Source organism: Propithecus coquereli, unplaced genomic scaffold (genome assembly GCF_000956105.1).
Source record: "Propithecus coquereli isolate 6110/MARCELLA unplaced genomic scaffold, Pcoq_1.0 Scaffold254, whole genome shotgun sequence".
Lineage (NCBI taxonomy): Eukaryota > Metazoa > Chordata > Mammalia > Primates > Indriidae > Propithecus > Propithecus coquereli.
The window spans coordinates 2,058,445-2,078,444 of NW_012148108.1; the positions used below are offsets into that span (position 1 = coordinate 2,058,445).

At 54.3% G+C, this 20,000-nt stretch overlaps 1 protein-coding gene across 1 annotated transcript in view; it reads right to left on the reverse strand.

The window, feature by feature from the left end:
• The window catches only part of ZNF536 (zinc finger protein 536), a 329,829-nt gene that overhangs the window by 24,543 nt on the left and 285,286 nt on the right, over nucleotides 1-20,000 (reverse strand). The window contains exon 5 of the mRNA XM_012647019.1: nucleotides 2,150-2,302. Within this exon, the coding sequence (XP_012502473.1) occupies nucleotides 2,150-2,302 (153 nt within the window). The remainder of the gene's footprint in view (nucleotides 1-2,149; nucleotides 2,303-20,000) is intronic.

Sequence of the window (20,000 nt, forward strand, 5' to 3'; positions counted from 1 at the left end):
CTAATCTGAGAAAGCCGGATGTCTAAGCCGACTTCCCTCGAGCCTGGTCACTTCCACTAATTCACTTGCTAATTCATTCATTCACCAAATGCTTCCTGAGTGCACGCCTTGAGCCAAGCCCTGGGGACACAGGTGGACAAACAGACACAGCCTTTGCTCTCACAGAGCTCACGTTCCAGCACACGGAGAGAGACGACAGCAGAATCAGATGGGGTGAACGCGGGGGAGAAAAAGGAATCGGGGAAAGGGAAGGGAACGCCTCCCAGAGAAGGGGACATCAGTGCTGCACCCCGCAAGGGAAGGAGCGAGCCATGCAGGTATCTGGCAGAGAAGGGCAAAGCGCAGAAACCCTGAGGAACTCGGGGACCGCTGCCTGCACTCCTAGAGAAGGGGGTCTTCCCTTCCGTCGGTCCCCAGGAAGCCCACACCTGCAGCCTGACCGCCAGGCTGTGGCTACCAATGGGCTCATGCGTCCCGTGGGGAAGGGGCCACCTTCCCTAGTGCACTCGTCCCCTGTGTGTCCCCTCGCACAGCACGGGGATGACGGGATGAAGTCACTCATGCACTGGAGCATTTGCTCTGTCATTCAACCTTCCAGAAAAATCATCGTGCCCCCACTGGGTATAAGGTGCTTTGGCAGGCACAGGGGTTACAGAAATGGTGGCCGTTCCAAAGACGGACGATATCGGCACCCTCACAAATCTGAGATTCTGCCGGGGGGGGCGTCAGGGAGACAAAAAACACGTAAGGAAACAAACACCCGACCCGAACAAGATCGTGTCTGAAAGTGTTAAGTTTACGGAGAAAATGAAGCAGGGAGCACGAGGGGTATTTCAGGAGGGGTGGTCAGGGATGGTCTCTGAACAGTTCCCATTCAGGCTAAGCCCCCAGGGAGCAGCTGGGGCATTTCGGGTGGGGCGGTGGCGGGCAGGAGGCCCTGCAGGAGGAACAAGCAGCTGCACTGGAGGCCCAGGAGGGAGGCCAGCAGCATCTCAGAGAGAGGAGGAGGAGGATGAAGGGCAGTGCAGGATGGGTTTGGGAGTGAGGTAGGGCCGGGTGGCACGGGGCCTTCTGGGAGAGCGCTGGGACCTTGTGCAGAGTCTTAAAAGACCCCTCTTTGGCCTGAGATGCCCCCGTGAGAGGCGTGCTCCGGGAGGAGCAGGGCCCGGGACGATGCCCACCTGCGCCCGGGGCGTTCAGCCAGAAGCATCCTGTGCCCATCCGTCCTCGGGCTGCCCTCAGTGCCGGGGAGATTCGTAGGCACCAGGTGAGATTCCAGGTGAGGGGCCCTTGTCTTTAACCACAGGACACACACGAGGCCCGTGGGTACTCGATATTCCTGCGCAACCCTGAGCTGCTTTATCGATTCCTCGGGAAATAAACCACAATTATTTTTGAAAATAGATGGCGCATTTGTCTAGCCTCTGCAGCAGCTCATAGTCCAATAGACAAAGCGTCAGAAGAAAAATCAAAGGAAATGGAGGTGTCTATATCTCAGATAGATTTGGGCGGGGGGGAATATTGTCAATATGTGAACGACTAACAGAAAAGCAAATGAGGACGATGGCCGAGGGACCACGCAGAGATGTCCCCACTGCCCATTCTTGGCCAGCCTGATGCCAAAACCAGAGAAAACCAGAGGGGTCCGGCAGCCACGTCCTCCTGTCTGCTTAGGACCATCTTAGTTTTTCTTTCCGGGAGACCCGGCGGGGAGAACACTCCTGTCCACCCGTGTCGCTCCAGGGGCCTGACTCCCTCCACCTGGTCCCAGGGACGAGCCCATCGTCCTGGACACCCGGGGAAGCTGCTCCAGTCCCTTCCACACCCCAGAGAGCCTGAGCTGGGCTCACATCACTCACACCCGGGCAGGTGCTACTTCAGCCCGGCAGCGGGGAGCCGTCGGCATCCGACCTGGAGCCGAAGGCCTGGGCCGCCCGAAAGCCACATCTGCACGTCCGTGGGTCATCGGGGAGGGCGATCATTAAGTGGCGAATTAGGCTATCAGGGCCAATTCCGACCCACACGGCGGCACACAGACAGGCCCGGGGAGAACTTTTCGGTGTTAGTGACCGACAGGACGGCCAGACCCGGGCCAGGGCGGGGCCTCCTCCTCCTCCTCTGAGCTGCGCCCCCCCCACCGCCCTCTCACCTGTGTGTATCCTCAGGTGCACCTTCAGGTGGTGAGACGTCCGGAAGGTCTTGCCGCAGTACGGGCAGTCCTTCATGGCCGCGCCCAGGCTCCTGTCCCGCAGCAGCGCCGGTTGCTGGACGCCAGCGGCTCTCCCGGCCTCCTCGCCGATGTCTGCAGCGGAGGAGAAACGTTCTCACGTCACTTCGGCACATGTCAGGAGCCGTTCGCCCCGAAACTGCTAACGCCGCGCAAAGCTAAACATGTCAATACCGCACCTGTCTATTTCGTTCTTTAAAATCTGACAGAATGCTGACAATTCATGTATTTTCTTGTTATTCTCTTAAATTATTTCATCTTTTCTATCATCATTTTAGGCGGCATATGGTACCTTTATATCGAACTGAATTAAACAAGAAAAGAAACAGCTGTGTCAGCAGCTGGTTTGATTTTCTTCTTTTGCTCAGTTCCTATTAAATATATTTTTTTTTCCAAAAGTTTAGAAATGTTCGTGTTTGTTGAATCTGATTAATTTATAATACGGGCTAGCTGGAAACTGCACTCTGAGATGGAAATCATATTTGCATTACAGCAAGCAACACATACAAAAAGAAAAAAATGTGGCTCAGCTGAGTCCCTAAGACACACAGCTATTTCGGGACAGGAAAGAAAATTATCCCAAACCGATCATTTCTTCCTTTCGCGGAGTCTTGTATCCATCGCTGGCTGGTGTAATCTCATGAAAGGGAGAAGAAAAAGCGTGGAAATGCGGTTCCACAATTAGCCCGCGATAAACATACAGCGACATATTCAAAGTCGCACGCAGGAACTCAGCTGCGAGACTCCCGCAAACTCACGGCGCCGCGGTTCGATCCCCGCGCAGTGACTCGAGAACTTCCTCTGTAAAGTATCGATACAAACTGTGCCTCCTGCTGTTATTTGGTACGGAACCCGGACCAGCAGAAAATGGAATAAAATTGACACGCGGCCGCCTGCTGCACAGAAGTGACGGATCATCATAGCAGCTAAAACTGGGAAAGTATCTAGCCGTTGGAGGAAATGTCATGGCAACACCCCGGGCCTGACATCACACTGCCAAAGACGCGACATCAGGGGACCAGGGCGGGAGCTGGGAATTTGCGTCTCAGAGGACGGGAGATGAGAGAGCTGTTTCTGGACTCACTTTTCCTCCTGCCTCTCGGGCCTCCCCACAGAGCTGGGGTCTGAAGGCCTGGCCCGGAGTCCAAGCTCCCGAGACTAGCAGGGTCCTCGCCGTAGCTTGTCCAGCCCACCCTCCAGGCCACACTAGGAGAACGAAGGACCCTCTGGGATAGCGAGCAGATCGGTGAGCTCTACAGAGATCGGAATAAATAAGATTTGTGCCTTCCAAGCAATGGAAAATGCAAACTATTTTATCCTGCAACCTCCGTTCCTGGTGTTCTCTGCTAACCCCCCAAAAGGGACGGACTTACAGACCACGAGCAAGACAAAGGCAGACACGCTTAAGTCTTATTTGGATGTTTGCTCCAAGCAACGCTGGAAACCCTTTGGCCCGGAGCACCCTCTCTGCAATTAGACCGTGTACGACCTCATCCTCACCCCGGAAACTTTCTTTGAAGGCCCACTTTTCATTCTATTCTCCCCAACTCTTCTTACCAGCGTTGGAAGAACTATTCAAAGGATACAACTACGCAGATTTTTTATTTTTTGCCTTGTAATTTTGCACAGGTAGAAGGACTGAGCTCGACCACGTCTAGAACTCAGAGTGGGTCACCTCACCCCATGGAGCCCTAGACGGCGGTTGTCCAGAAAAAGGCGGAAAGGCCACCAAAGAAGGCAAGGGCGTCGGGCACAAGACAGCGTCGCAATGTCACGGCAGACACGTGCTCTACACGCGCTCACGGCGGGCGGTCCACACCCTGCAGGTCAAGCCCGCCAGGGGCTGCTGCCAGGGGCAGTTCCCTGACGGCCCAGAAGAACATGCCGGATGCCAATTCCAACTCAGCCACAGCCAGGTCCAAACAGCTGCCGTGCCATCTCCATCAGCCCCGTTCCCTTCCCCCCCCACTTCCGCCCGACACCCTGCAGTTGCCGTCCCGGCAGCACTGGGCTTTCCTTTCGCTGCGGTCACAGGGTCAGCTTAATGCAACGACGAGCCTGTTTAAAATCCGGCCCAAGTGCTCCCAGCAACACAGTCAAGACCCCCAGCGTAGGTCAGGGGGCCGACAGCTGTTGACGTGAACTACAAGCAGGACTTACGTGTCCCGCATGGACCCCAGGAAAGAGGTGTGCAGGGGCCACCTTCCAAGTCGAGCTCCCACAGGCCCTTGTGTAGCAGGGTCTGGGCGGCCCGAGAGCTTCCTCCAAGGAGCCCACCTGTGCGAGCAGGAGCAAGGTGGCAGCCATCCCATAGAAGCTGCATCAGCATGATGGGGGGCATACTCCCGCAAGAGCTTTTGGAGGGTGCTTTCCCGGGGCGCGTTACAGATAAACACGGAGAGACGGTTGTTCCGGAACGTTCTACGGAAGTCGAGGATGAGGCGGTGCCTCGTTGCCTGTCACTCCAAGTGATGGCCTGAATCTGTTCCCTTTTATCTTTCTATCTTGGATATGTGTGGCCCAATAAAAAGAATACATTTGTAAGATAAACAGCTTTCTTTGCAGATTTAAGAGTCTAATTTTCACTTTACACAGAAACGGGTTTTTTTTTGGAGGGCCCCGAGGCCTGTGCCGTTTACTCTTAGACTAATCCTACTGGAAAAACAAACTCTGAGCAGTGAGGAAGGGCGGTTGCGGGTGGTCCCAGGAAGTGTCCAGAGAGGCTGAGAGCCCAGCGCGGCGAAGGCTGGGGAAGCTCCGGCCACACACTCAGGCACTTCGCGCGGGTCCCAGCCTGTGCCTGGACGGGTGTTGGCAAGCGCTCGAGTGAGCTGGACTCGGCCCGGCCCCAGCGAGAACCCCAGAGTCTCATTCAGGGAGGAGGATGAAGCTGCCCTCTGATTCCTTCTCCGCTGGAGTGTGAAGCCTTCGTATCCACCCCTGCAAACTGCAGGATCCAGTCTCACGGCTTCACCTGGGACCCGACCCTATCAGCCAGGGGACAGCGGTCCCTGTCCCAGTTGCAGACAGACCACCCCAGGACACTGGTGGCAGGAAGAGAGAGGGACAACACAAAAATTGCATCAGTGGGCCGGGCGCGGTGGCTCACGCCTGTAATCCTAGCACTCCGGGAGGCCGAGGTGGGTGGATCGCTCAAGGTCAGGAGTTTGAGACCAGCCTGAGCAAGAGCGAGACCCCGTCTCTACTAAAAATAGAAAGAAATTATTTGGACAACTAAAAATCTATATAGAAAAAATTAGCCCGGCATGGTGGCACATGCCTGTAGTCCCAGCTACTCGGGAGGCTGAGGCAGGAGGATTGCTTGAGCCCAGGAGTTTGAGGTTGCTGTGAGCTAGGCTGATGCCACGGCACTCTAGCTGGGGAAACAGAGCAAGACTCTGTCTCATAAAAAAAAAAAAAAGAAAAAAAATTGCATCTATGATCCTTTGTCAGACTGTTTGTGGACTGGTTTGAGTTTTTGTTATTTTCATTTTCGTTTTCCTCCAACCTGCGCTATTTCATCCCTACCGATGGACGCGTCCTCTAAATGTGCTGGGGAGGCTGAAGCTGGGAGTGTGCCCAGGGTCAGCCTCAGACCTGCCAACTGCTCCTCCATGCTCCTCTATGAGAAGAGGGACAGCTCTGCCAGCTCCTTGCTAGGTGCTGAGCCGGCCCCGGGAGCAGGGCACCGGCTGCAGGCTGGACGGCAACTTCCTGCCGAACACACCTCAGCCTGGGTGTGCTCTGGGCCCCCTTGAGATGGAGAAACAGCTGCTCCCGTCACCTCTGCTTCCTTCCTTGACCCCACAGAGTAATAATACGGGCTCATCTGTTCGGAAGTGGATGCCTTCTATGGATGCGACCAATATTCCCGCGGGATGCAGGCTGTGTGCGCAACCCCCCGGCCCCCAGAGTGTTAGCCAAGAACAGGTGAATCAAACTCGGCGTCAAACAACTCTGCCAGCTTTTTCCTGCGCCTACAAGCTGAACGCAATTTGCTTAAAAAAAGAGGAAATGCATTCAAATCACTCCAAGTTGCATTTCGAGAATACGTTATCGGGGGTAAGGAGACAGAAGACCTTCCTAATTTCGTCTTCTCAGGGTCAGAAACCACGTCTTCTACGTTGCTGGCTCTGATCTTCCAAGGGTGACGAGGTTTGTCTAGACCGAGGTGACACTAAGGTGCACACCTTCCCCGAGAATTCACGGCGGGAGGGGCAGGGGCGGCCCCCAGCTATGGACAGGAGGAGGAGTCGGGGGTTAAAAGCGGCTGTCGATCATCTCAAGACTCCTCATCATCCGCTGAACCAGACAGACAAAGAAGCAGGTGCTTGGAGAGACAACCAACTTTCCAGAAGTTATTTCCTAGACACACACGACGTACTACCAGGAGTCGTCTGGAACCATTCCTGAGACTGGCCATCTTGCCGCACACAAACACGGCTTGCGTTTATGGTGCCTCATCACACAATCAACCTTCCTCATACATGACGTGTCTGGAATTTAGAAACTTGCTTTATCAAATGATTTTGTACTTTGAGGGTAGATTTCCCTCCAGGCTATGTTTAAACGCCCAGCTTCCTTGGGACGTATTTAAAATAAGTGTGTTTGTCAAGAAGGCTGACTCAGGTGGTGGAATCGTCCTCCCAGGTCCCCAGTGTCTGGCTGTCCCTAGGAAAGTCCCTTTGCCCCTGCCCTGGTCCCTGGTCCCCATGTGACCCGTGAGGACTGGACCTCCAGCCCCGGCTTCCTGCAATTCTGCAACGCTGGCAGCGCGCCAAGCCCACCCAGGCGGTCTCTGCCCACCGCCTCTCCGCTGGCCTCTTCTCCCACCCTGGGCTCCCCCTGTAGCCAACTGAGAAACTGAGGATGAGTCTTAAAGAGATGGGGAGAAACGGCCATGAACGGGACAGCGAGTGCTCCCCAAACAGTCCACGCACCCCGACATTTCCCAACTCCCTTCGCGCTAAGCGGAGACCAGGTGACCAGCTCCGGCCAGCGGAGGGAGGAGACAGACGCAGAGGAGAGAGTGCTGTGCCCCCTCCTCCCGCTCCTCCCCGGAAACGGAGGGCGCCTGCGTCGCTGGGTCCCCTGCTGGATGTGCGCCGACCGATACCAGGCTTTGCGGACTAAGAAATAAACCCGGGTGACCTTAGCCACGGAGAGTTGGGGGCCTGCCGTTGCGGGAGGAGATCAGGGGCTGAGTAAGAAGAGGCAACCTGCTACCGGTGAGGACTTCTGGGTTTAGACCCAATTCCCAGGGAGTCCTCTGAGTTCACGAGAGCCGGAGACTGAGGCCGAAAGAGGCAGAGTGAGATTAAAAAAAAGAAAAAAAGACAAAAAAAAAAAAAAAAAGAGAGGCTTCTTCTTACATTGTGTGTGTCCTCTCAGTTCCCACTTCTTTCTTGCCCTTTGTATGCCCGAGGGCACATTTTTGGAAAGATTTCCCTTACAAAAATTATAATGGTGATGGTGGTGATGATGAAGATGATGGTAGTGGTGGTGATGATGATGATGAAGAAGATGATGATGATGGTGGTGGTGGTGATGAAGACGATGATGATGGTGGTGGTGATGATGATGAAGATGATGATGATGGTGATGAGGTCCCTGCACTGAGTGGAGAATAGCCCCAGCCATCTCCCTTGGGTGAGGTCACTCCCTATACACCTGGACACTCGGCACTTTATAGGAGAGAATGCCATGGTGTTGTAATGTCTATGGAACTTCTAGATACCAGAAAATACATTTTCCCAGACGAGTTTTCAACTAATCCTGAAAGAACGTCTCAAAATCACAGCTCTCACTTCATCAACGGAGAAAAAGACTATTTGTGGAGTCTAAGGAGTGAGGAACAGTTCAGTGGGTCACAAAAAAAAAAAGTTGCATCTTTCTTAATGCGCTTGCCCGCGTACACCCGTGCTCTCCGATCTTTGCAGCAACGAGAAAAATAGTAACACCTTGGAGAGAGTCCACGGGAATGTACGGTTACTCTTAAAAGGTTAACACGTTCCCTTATTTTGAAAACTTTGAAATTATCAGACTCGAATAAAGCAGCGGTAGAGATTCCTGCTCAAGTGAAGTGCTCCTTTTATTTTTAAAAATGATTTGAAATTGATAGTATGCATAAAAATGATAACATGACCGTAAACAATCCTATCTAACTCTTGGAAGAGGTCATTCAGCCTTGGGCCAGTATTAACTTGGTGTCTTTGTCTCATCAAAGTTCTCCATTTTTCGATGGCCATAGTCATGTTAAACAGTTAGGCCTTAGTATGAATTGATGAACGTATTTGTTTAACTAAAGAGCTATTTCGGAAAAGGATGCACACTTACGAGAAGGCCACAGGCAGCTTCTTTTGGGTTCTGGGGAGCGGGGCGGGGCTGGGCCCTGCTGGCCAGCCCTGCGCACGCCAGGCGGAGAGGTAGAACCTTCTCCACGTCATCCTGTCTCACCCTCAACCCAAACTCAAAACTGAGCAGACCTCCATTTGCTTGTGGCAAGACAGGATTTCTAAAATTGGGGAATTAGGTCATCAAAAGGCTAAACTTCTTTTTTTTTTTTTTTCAAAAAAAAGGAGAAAAACATATAAGATACCAGGATTTCAAATAGCTTCTCTAAAGCAACATTTTGATGAGTTAAGTGAAAATGAATCAGAAACACACGGATTAAGTTTCCCTTAAAATACACAAGGGCTTCCAGATCAAGAACTGTGGGCCCAGTGGGTTTCGGGTTTTACCAAGCGCAGAGCCCTTTCTCAATTGCCGGGGGCGTCTGCGGAACTCCCCTGCCGGCGACTGGGCCACCCGGGGGTCTCTCCCTACTGGTACTATTTGAGGCTGCTGTGACGATACCCCCGCAATCCTCAGCTGCCACCTCTCGCCAAGGCCCTGGGGGCTGGCCCTGGGCTGGCCGTGGCAGGCACTCTTAGTCCGTGGCCTAGGGACCACGCCGTGGATGTGGCAGGTGGGTTTGGGGTTTGCAGCGTCGACCTGGGACACAACACCAGGTGGGCCAGGCCTCTTTGGGTTCCGCACACCTGTCCCTTCCCTTTGTCCTGGTTGGGGACAGTGGGCTGCAGCCCGTTCCAGAGACCATCATGGTGACTCTATGCAGAGCAAGGTCACCTATGACCTGGCCCTGGCGGGGAGACTCAGGCAGGAAAAGGGGTCTGGAGAGGCTCAGCCCAGGGAGCTGCTGTCCCCTGGGAACAGCCCCCGGTTAGGTGCAGGGAGGAACTAACTGGCTACTGGTTTCCTCACTCTTTAGAAAAACCTCTAGGTCCTTCTCAAGACCGCCGGCCCCGGCCCAGGCAGCCCCTACTGCTCTGACCCATCCCCACCCCTGGCCACACTCCAGCCCCCTCCTCCTGTCCTGTTCTCAGGCTGGTCTCCAACTCAGGGCTTTGTCCCCCGGGACTCACAAGCAGACTCTTCCTCCAGCCTCCCGACCTCCTCGAGAGGCTGCCCCTGACCTCGCTGCCGGGGAGGGAATCTCTCCGACCCCATCTCTCAACGTTGCTCCTCCCAGCACAGGTGGCCCTTTGCAGATCATGGCTGACCTGTGTCCTCCCTAGACCATGAGCTCCAGGAGAACAGGGGCCAGTCACTGCGGTTTGCGAGGGTCTCTCTGGCCCGTGGGAGATACTCAGCTCATGGAAATGCTCCACGCACACTTTTCTGAATAAACAAAAGCATCAGAGGAGGCAAGCACATTGGAATTCAGACGGGAAGACCAGCTCCTGACCGTGGGCACAGAAGCTACTCCTGAGTAGCCCAGGAGGGAACGGCCTGGGGCACCCTCAAAATACTGGAAGTGCTCCACAGGGCTCAGCGCCTGCAGGGGCTGCAGATTACATCCAGGGAGGCTTCCTGGAGGAGGTGGCCTCAGGGTGTCACCCAGTTCTCTCTCCATCGAGGAGGAAGGACCCAGAAACACACGTTATGATTGTCAGGGCCACAAGCGAGCTCTCTAGAAGACAAAGGTGTCTGGCACCTTCCATGGCTCCACTTTCTCAACTCCTGGCTAAAAGAGATCTCACAGTCAGAAGAAACAGCCTCCCGTAAGCACAAAGAGGTATCAGTCAATACAATACAGTAAAACAGATATTTTAAAGTAATCTATGACCCGATTACTATTATAATTATTATAAAATATGTGTTATGCCTTTGTTTTTTCATATTTCAAATGAAGCACCCTCTTTTAAAAAAGAAAACTACAGAAGCTTCTACTTTCAGTAAAGCATAAATTCCCAAAAGATTTCTACATAATTTATTTTCTTCAAAAAAAAAAAAAAAGCTATAGCTTTTAAGATCCTCTTAAGATAATTTACAGCCCCCTCCTGCCTGGGTAGGGGTGGAGGTGGGGAGAAGGTTGGAGGAATCTGACTGCAGGAATTCTTACCTAAACGACACCGCCGGACCAATCTTTTTTAAAATGCGTTTTTGGTCAGCGGCCGTAAGTTGCGGAGCGAAGTTTTCTCCCGGGAATCCCGCGCATCGAAAGGAGAGGGGATGATTGGGAGATAATGCCTCCCCTGGAGACGTGTTTTGCCGTATTCTTTTTTAAACAAAGAAGACATCTTAAGCACCTCGCAATAGCCTTCATTTAATAGTTGGCAGAAGGCAAGTCCCCGGTGAACGCTGGCCTGTGTCTTTCTCTTTAACCAGCTGAGCGATCCGAGCTTTTAATATAGCCGTTCCAATTATTGTAAAAGTCATCTAGTACCTTATAACCACAAATATTGACAGTTTATTGCACAACACATTCCTGACATTTGAAGGTCACACCATACATAATACATATTCTTTTATAAAAGTGTCTGGAACAAAGAGATACATGATAAGCAGTTGCTTCTCCCAGCTCGTGCGCACGTACGGCGCGGGGCTGACTGAGGGTCGGCGGGGAGGCGCACGCACCATTTTAAATGATCTATTAAGGCGGCACGGAGCCAGTCGTGACGGGGTCGTCACGGAACGGCTCGTGTGCGTGCGGCAGGCGGACCGGCGGGGCGTGGGCTCTGCGCGGTTCTCCTCCGCCGAGGTCGGGTCGCGAAGCCACCTCGCCACGGCGAGCACGGCCTCACCCCACAATAGGATATTCCCCCAAAGCCACTAAGCACAACAGGCTAGCAATACGCTGTTTTCATATTGGTTTACGTGTGGCCGAAAGGAATTTAAAACTCTACCTGGGCCAGTTCAGATGCCCCGTAGTCTGCAGCGGTTCCCCTGGGACGGTCCCCGGGACAGTGGCATCCACAGAGACCCTTGGCACTGCATCCCTGACCTCAGCACAGGGGTACGTGACTTCCGCACAGGGAGACAACCCAGGTGTGAAGGGAATTCCGGAAAGCTCTGCTGACACCGAGGGCACCCCGTGATCTCCAGGGGGACATTCTCAGAAGGACGGCACCATCCCCTGTTCCCTTCTCCAAATGCTGCTCTGTCTCGACCCCGCTTGTCCTTCCGGAGTTAAATCCGACAGGCATGTGCGAAATACAGAATAACTGGGGAGGTTTCGCAGTCCAAGAGGCCTCGGGTCAAAACCGAGTGCCACCGATTCTTACGAGTGTGATCCGGGGCACACTACGTAACCTCTGGGAGGCTCGGTTTCCTTATCTGCAAAACAGGGGAAGTCGTAAGAATTCGTATCTCAAATAATTGTGTAGAGGAAGGGATAGAAATCGCTTAGCGCAGTGTCTGACTGAGGGTGTACTCCAATTAATAGTGCTTTCAACACCAACACTGCCAAAGAGACACATCTGACGGGAGGGTGGCATGGGGTTGGGGGAGGCCTGTGGTCTCACTGCCCGCCCCCACCAAAGCCAGCTCCGGAAATCAGACACATAGAAAGCTCTACATTGAGGACACATGTTCCTTTCTGAAAAGTCCAGGTTGGAGCAGTTCCTCCAACGCTCTAAAAACCCAGGCAATCCTCCCAAGTTAACAGCAGAAAAACAATTCAAACTGCAATTTAGCTCCGCAGAGATGACAATCTTTAATCACAGATGAAGTGGCAGGTCATTAGAATCCACAGCAAACTCCCTCCCGGATGACGCTAATGGCTGCTGTTTAAAATATATAGATATATATGTGCCTGTATAAACACAAATATATATATATATTTTTAGAACTGTATTAAAATAAATAATCGGCAAACCCTCAAAATAATCAAAAGCCCCTCCAAGAGTAATTTTATTTGGATTTCCAGTACGAACGCCCTAAAATTTAAAACACGAGACCCAAATGATTTCTGGAAAGATGACGTGTTTATTAGCATTAAATCCCGAGAAAGAGGGCTTCCGTATAAAGAACCCATTTTTGCATCTGAAAAGCATGCCTGTTAGGATGCGTGTGTTTCTTTAAGAAGCTATTCTGTTTTAGAGGGTGGCCTGTAAGACGGGGCACCACGTGATCCCGGGGTTGCTATGGTAAATATGCATTTTTTATTGAAGAGTAAACAGTGGCGGAAAACAAGTGTCAATTGCCAGCTCAGAAGTTACTGCCATTTTTGAGCTGCACTGACTTACCCAGCCCTTTTCATTTGAGAACCTTTAGCAGATGAACGCCCTCGTTGGATCAACATTCAAAATTTTTTTTTAATAAATGCTGAACCCTTCTATACTTTGTAGTGATAAATACTTTAGTGGATATGTAAAAATTAGCAAAAAAAAAAAAAAAAGGAAAAAATCTATGCAGCTCTGCTGATCAAGCAGGCACGCTGATCTTGCTAGAGATCTGTGCTCAGCTGGTGGACTCCGGAGGACAAAACCTTTGGCCTTGGCGCAGGCCACCGAGCGGGAGAGCCAGGGAGACAGCTGAGGCTACTCCGCCATCCATCGTCTTGGCGCCTCTGGACAAATGGAAGCCACAGCCGATGCCCCGTGCATGCCCCTGTCCCCCGTGTTCTGTCCCTGGCAACACGGATATCCCAGGTTACTCAAAGAGCAGCATTCTTTAGCTAGTACGACTGTGAACTTTTAGCAAAGTTTTCTGTTTTTCCCCTTGTAGAGATTGGCAGGAGCAGGAATTTATTCCTAGTAGTTCTTGAGAAGCAACTTTGTTTCCTCCGCTGTATCCACATGGGTGACCTTCCTCAGTTATAAATCAGGGCTGGTCACTCCCAGTTACAACCTCGGTGAGCTCCTGGTTCCGTTCTGAGCATCCCTCAACTAGCTTCCCTGGTGAGGTGAACAGTTTGGATTGTGTTCTGTTCAGACCCCAGCTTTCCTCCCAGCCTGTAGAGTGCAGAGGACGAGGGCTGCGATTCTTCCTCCTCCATACCCGGCACCTGGCAGACATCCAACCGGTATTCACCCGAAACCTGCATGAATTCCTGGATGTGCGAATAACAGAGCTGACCCAGCCCCAGGACTAGCCATCCGGGTAGCAGCTTCCAGCAGGAAGGTCAAGCCTGCTCAGTCTTCTTATAATCCCAGATAAAAGTATCCAGTGTTGACAAATTTCTTTCTCAAAAGGGAACGTTCCAGGATCTGGGAATCCCATAGACTAATCTAAATGAATTTTGACCAGGGACAAGGAAGGGACTATGCAAGCTGATTGTGTCCTCCAAGGAGCCCCCCATAGAAGTGGGCAAGACCAAGGGGCCCATGATTGCTGCGGAGGGGAGCAGCTGGCAGCCCCAGGCATGCGCAGAGACTGCCCGGCCCTCCCAACACAGAGAGACGCACGGGCAGCTTTTAATTCTGCCTGAACAAGCTTGCTCTGGCGTGAGAACACCTCAATGCACCGAGGTGTGTTTGACTCTGAGATCTGAGTTCGAATCTAACCTGCCGGCGCTAGCTCTGAGATCCTAAGCCAAACACTAAACTTCACCAGCTTTGGTTTCCTCGTCTGTAAAACTGGGCACTTGGATAATGGTACTTACCAGAAAGGAATCTGAGTGTTCAGATCCCGCAGCAGTGGCACGGCAGATCGGCAAAGCCACAGCCAGCTTGTCGATGTTTCCTACCTTTGCCCAGCCTCAGCCTCCAAACACTGTCTGTAAGATGGGAATAACAGCACCCACTCTGCAATCCCTTGTGAAAACCAGATGAGATAATGCCAGGAAAGAGCATCCGGTAGATTCCCAAACGGCAGCTCCCCCGCCCCGCGCCTACAACATCCAAAATACAGCGCGATGCGTCCGCATGAACCAGCAGGTGACAATCCATATAGCAGAGTCGCCACCTCCAAACGGTCGGTCCCGTCCCCTGCACATGTTGCCAAGTGCCACCCGGACGCACCAGAGCAGTACCTTTGTTACAACCTGCACATTGCCCAGGCAGGCAAAACAGGTCGCTCGCTCCTACAATTCCCAACCCAGACGCTATGTGCCCTCCGTCCTCACAACCTGTCTTTGAAGTGAGCAGGTGGGGGGAGGACTGGCACGACAGGGACAAGAGGGCAGACAGTGTTGCAGGGGCTGAGATGTCACCACCCCGAGCTCCGCCCTCGAGATGACCCACATTAAGGGCAATGGGGAGCTGCCTCTCAACATCTCTGCGGGACACCCCATTCGCCCAGACGTCTGGGGGCCACAGCTACGCAGCCCCAGGGCCCCCCAGTCCCACATGCCTGGGACCTGCACCCCACAGACCCTCCGGGCAGCCCGTGTCCCCCCCAGGAGAGTGTGCCCCGACACTGAGAAAGAACCTCACTGCTGTCCCGGGGGCAGTGGGCAGTGTCGCGGGACTGCAGTGTGATTCGAGGGGTGTCGCCTCTGATCCCAAGACATCTTAAGAGACCCTGTGTGCCCAGCACGTGAGAGATTTCTCTGTCGGATTCCAGAATCTCGACACACGCTCTTCCCTCTTCCCGAAGTACAAACCCCACACGCCAGCCCCTGCGCCCCCACCTCCGTCATGCCTGGTTAGTCCCGCCCATTCTGGAGCTTCCGACGCTGCTGTGTTCCCTTCCGGACTAAGCCGCGTCTGCCCGACGCCCAGAACTCTACCTGCAGGACACCTACGTTTGCACCTAGTGCACGCGTGTGATTGACATCTATCTCTTCCACTAAACTGCAAAGTCTTCAGAGGCTGGGGTGGGGTCTATTTTTCTCACTCTTATGTCTCTGAAACCTCCCGGCACAGCGTGGGAGCTCGGTAAATACTGATTGAATGAATGAATGAATGAATGGGGTCGGCGAGAGCTGGCGGCCCTTCCGTGAGCGTGCAATCCAAGTGGGCTGCCTCTTCCTCTCAAAGGCTTGCCCAGCCCCCTTTCACCTGCCCTTCCTAACAGTGCGGGGCGTGGCGCCGTGAACAGGAGGCCTGTTTCCGAGAGGGGAGAGGCCGCAGCGGCTCCCACCAGGAAGGCAGGCGACACACCGCGGGGAATCTGGTCTCCGTGCAGCCTCAGTCCGGCTCCCTGGTGCACTGTTCCTGGCATTCCAGGCTGCTGCTCCTCCAGGCTCTCCCTGACGGGGTGCAGGGGTCCCACCACCAGAGCATGACCCCCTTGCAGGAGGAGGAGATCTTGGCTTGGTCGTCCGACTTCACCGGCAGCCTGGCGCTGCTCAGGGCTGTTTATGATCCCCCCACGGCAGAGTCCGCACCTGCCCCGCCGTGGGCCTGACGTCCACACGGACACTCTGCTCTGCTCCCCAGCAAGCTGGTGGCTCCCGAGAGCCCCACCGCAGAGCTGGGCCGGGGGAGGCAGGGGGCACGATCTGGGCAAACAGAACCTCAGGGTGCCATAGCAGCTCGGGTGCTGGCCCAGGGCCGTTGCTGGGGCAGACAGCAGAGTCCGGGCCCCAGGGCAGCAAATCACGCTCTTCCTCCTGCCTCGGTACTTACGCCGAGCTTCTGGGCCTGAGGAAAAGGTCTGCCCAGACATATGTTCTTGGGGGCGTCCTGCCACACGTGTGCTCTGCGTGTGCTGCCGGAATCGGGATGCGTCCTCCTCCCCGTCTGTGTGGTGCTCACTGGGTGCTCCTTCCCCCAGCCTGGCACCCGTGGCCACCAGGTTCCCTCCTCGCCCCCCACCCCTGCACCTCGCCCCCTCCCAGCTCACCTCTAGCCGGGCATCGCCCAACACTGAGCGCTCCGGCTACCTCCCCGGCAAGTCTTTGGTCCGTCTTGTCTACTGAGGCACCCCCAGCCTCCAGCATGGTGCCTGGCACACAGTAGGCGCTTAATAGGTGCTTACTGAATAAATAACAACAATGTTACAAGACGACACCACCTCGCTCGATTAGATACAGGGGATTTTTTCTCTAACATGGAAAATCACTTTCTTCCCTCGCTCCGGAAGCCCGTCCGCACTGATATGCAAAGCAGAGCTGCGTGCCCGGCGCGCACAGTCCTGTGATGCTAATTTCTATCCCGTAACCGAGAGAGACAACTAAATGTCGCAAGGCTATTCACAACTCCTGCCCCTTATCCTCTGACTTCTCCTTGGGGGGAAATTGCACGGAGATACATTTCCTCATCTGTATGTTAAAGCACGGTTATAATCCACCTATCATGATTGCAATTTTGGGAATCGAAACGGAGACCCGAAACAGCAGTGCGATCTACATTTTAGCCACATATATTATAATAAATTAAGTCAAAGAAAGAGTTCCGCATTAACAACCACTCTGTTTCTTTAGTACCCTGCGAGAACACCACGGCCACCCTCCGGAAGGGCTCGGCCCCCCCTGCCTGCTGCCCCGGGCCGCCGCATGCCGTGGGGGTCTGGCTGGACCGCGTGCTTGGAGTGTGGACTGCATCGGCTTCTGCACCACGGGTTAAAAGCCGCCCAAGGCCACGGGTGTGCAGAAGTGTCTGGAAAGAAGCAAGCAGTGTGGACAGCAGGCTGACGGGAGGTGCTTAGACTGAGCTTTAGGGACGCCGCTCGGAGGACCTGGCCAGGAGGTGGAAGGGACACTCTGTGCTCACCGCCTTAAAGATCTCACCTGAGTCCTTTCCTGTCCTGGGCTTCTGTGTCCACTTCTGTGTCAGGTGGGGGCGCAACGCTAACTGAGCGTGCGAAAGTTCGGGCACTTCAGGTTTTCCTGTGCTAATTTCGTTTTTGGTATTTACAAATTTGGGACATTTCCCCACCTTTGCCACCTTCTCTTGAGAAATCACGTCACCTCCCAGCCCCAGGTCCGCGGTCCCAAGGAGCAGGGTTGTTGGGCTGAGCGGGACCCGCTTCCTGCCCACCTGGCCCCTGCCCGCGTCTCTACCTGGCCGCCCGCCCCCACCCTGCGGGCGTCTCTCTTGAGTTTTTCTTCTCAGCGGAGACGATCGCGGACGCCCTTTCCACCTCTAAAAACGGCCTTAATAACCTCAGTTGAGCAAATAAGGCAGAAGCCTCCAGACTAATTCTCGTAATTACGACGGGTCTGTTATTTCAAAGCCAGCGATGATTGTGGGGTCAGGTCCTCAGAGGAAGAGGGAGGGAAACGTACTTTAAAGCGATAGCAAATACCCTTTGATTCTCTGCTCTGACACCAAATTGCATCCAGAGATGCTGCAATACGGGCTCGGAACCTGAGTCGGATCTCAAAGAGGCCTCGGGAGGAAGGGCAGCCATCAGAGGGAAACACAGAGGGACCGGAGGGCCACGCACCATCGAGACCACATCCCAGGACTCGTGGCTGGGCCCAGGCCGAGGGGACGGTGACGCCGTCTCCACTGCTGGGCGGGTCCAGGGGTCTCTCACTACACCCGGCCTTCACTGCTCTGCCCCGGGCCAGGGAGGCCTGGCCTTGTCCTCTCTGCTCCTCCAGGGCCCCCCGCACCCCCCGTCCTCGGAGCCTTCTCTGAACATCTCTGCGCGGTGACTCTCCGCGCTGGACCGCTCGCGAGTCCCCGCCGTTGTGTTTTGATTCCAGCCGCTTACCAAGAGCAAGCACCCCGCGGCTCTGCCCGCCTCGTAATCACCGGCACAGCCCGGCCCAGGGCCGGCCCACGGAGTCACTCGATAAACACACGTCGGTCGACCTTTCCGTTGTGAAAGACACCGTCATTATCTCCTCCGGGGCGTGCCTCGTAGGGCTTCTCCAAGGAGAAAGAAAGATTCGACCAACGCACTGAAAACGCTTCGGACGTTCTGGCCTCATTTCTCGCTTAGTCTGTGCCGCCAGCATCGGCCTGAACGGCGTGTTCTCCCTGCAGCTCCCGCATGAGCTCACCCAGCCGACGGCATGCCTGGACGGCCCGCGCCGCCCAGCCACGCGCCGCGCAGACGTGCGCCAGGCGGTGGGCCCACCGCGGCGGACGTCTGCGTCGTGTGGAGAGGTGCCGTCCTCTCCCTGGCCCTCGTTTGCCGTAGAGAATTAGGCCACAGCGCGGGTGCCCACGGACCCACTTTTCCCTTCTGCCCCTGCCTCTCTGCAGACGCATCTGTGGGCCCGTGCAGGGCTCTCGGCCGGGTGCCGGACATTCTCGTTTTACTTCTGGGAGCTTCCCTGAAGACGAGGAAGGCCAAGAAGCAATGTCACGTCCATTTACACGGTGTCCACCGCAGATCTGTGGCCAAAGGACAAGACCAAGAAAGCCCCTTTGTTTTATGGAGGGCTCTCCGAGGTGTCTCCTCCTCCTGTAAGCGCAGAGCGCTGCTGAGCCCGTACTTTGTGCCAACGGCAGGAGACACTCCCAGCGAGGACGATTGGAGGCCGGAATTTTTCTCCTGAAGGATCTTAACATGCACAAGGGACAACAAAATGAATATACAGAAAACATAATAATAAAATCTGAATGGTGACAATAAATAACTAAGATGACAGCAGCCGCCAGTTACTGAGCACATGCTATCTCTTTACCTGCATCACCTAGATCCATCCTCACAAAGCCCTGTGAGGCAGGAAGTGCTATTATCCCCATTGCGCAGATGGGCAAACCGAGGCTTGCAGAGGTTGCATTACAAGTCCAGACTCACACAGCTGGACAGGGCAAAACAGACCAGAGTCTCCGAGCTTTCCAGTTACCCGGAGCCCAGGCGAACAGCGGGCATTCGTGATGTGCCAAGTGCAAGACGGAAATGAAGGAAGGGAATGGCTGCTTCATGTCGGGGCTGAGATGGGCGCAGAAGACGCTGGTCTTGACGCAGGAGGAAAACTGCACCCCGAGAAAAGCCGCAGGGAGAAGAACAGCAGGGAAGTCCCGCCAAGGGGGGTGACATCCTCCCGGAGGTGGGGACCCTGGGCCTTCCTGTCTACTGTCCACCCTTCTACGCAGTCACCAACATAATCACACCGTTCCTCGCTGCGCTGTGAGCCTTTCTGACCCCCTCCCTGCAGGACCTGGGGCCTCCGGCCACCAGACGCTGCCATCGTAAAATCATTACCAGCAAACGAATCGGAAAGAGAGCACGACAGCCCGGCACACCACCCCTGCCACGCCGACCAGACTGAGGGGAGGCCCGGGGTGAAAACAGACTTTTTTATTTTTTGAGGGTGGGAGTAAATTGAACAACCTCTCCCTGACCACCCACTCCACTCCGACGATGACGAACGGCTTCAACTGAATAATCTACGGAGGATAGTAGAAGGGGCGTGTCTGTGCTCTGTGCTCCTCTCCTTGGGGGAATCGCTTTGAAAACATGCCATTTGGCACAATCTGCTCAGCTTCAAAGGCAAAGCAGACCCTTCCAGGGGTCAGGGACCACCGTGAGCAGGTAGAAGCGGCCAGTCCCACCGGGCAGCCGCCTGCCCTCCACACAGGAAGTCAGTGGACTCTCTCGTGTCCCACCTGGTACCCAAGGAGGACAGCCTCCAGCGGTTCCTTACCAGCCAGTGGGCGCAAATGCTAATAAAGTGTTGAGTTAGAGGGTCTTGGAATCC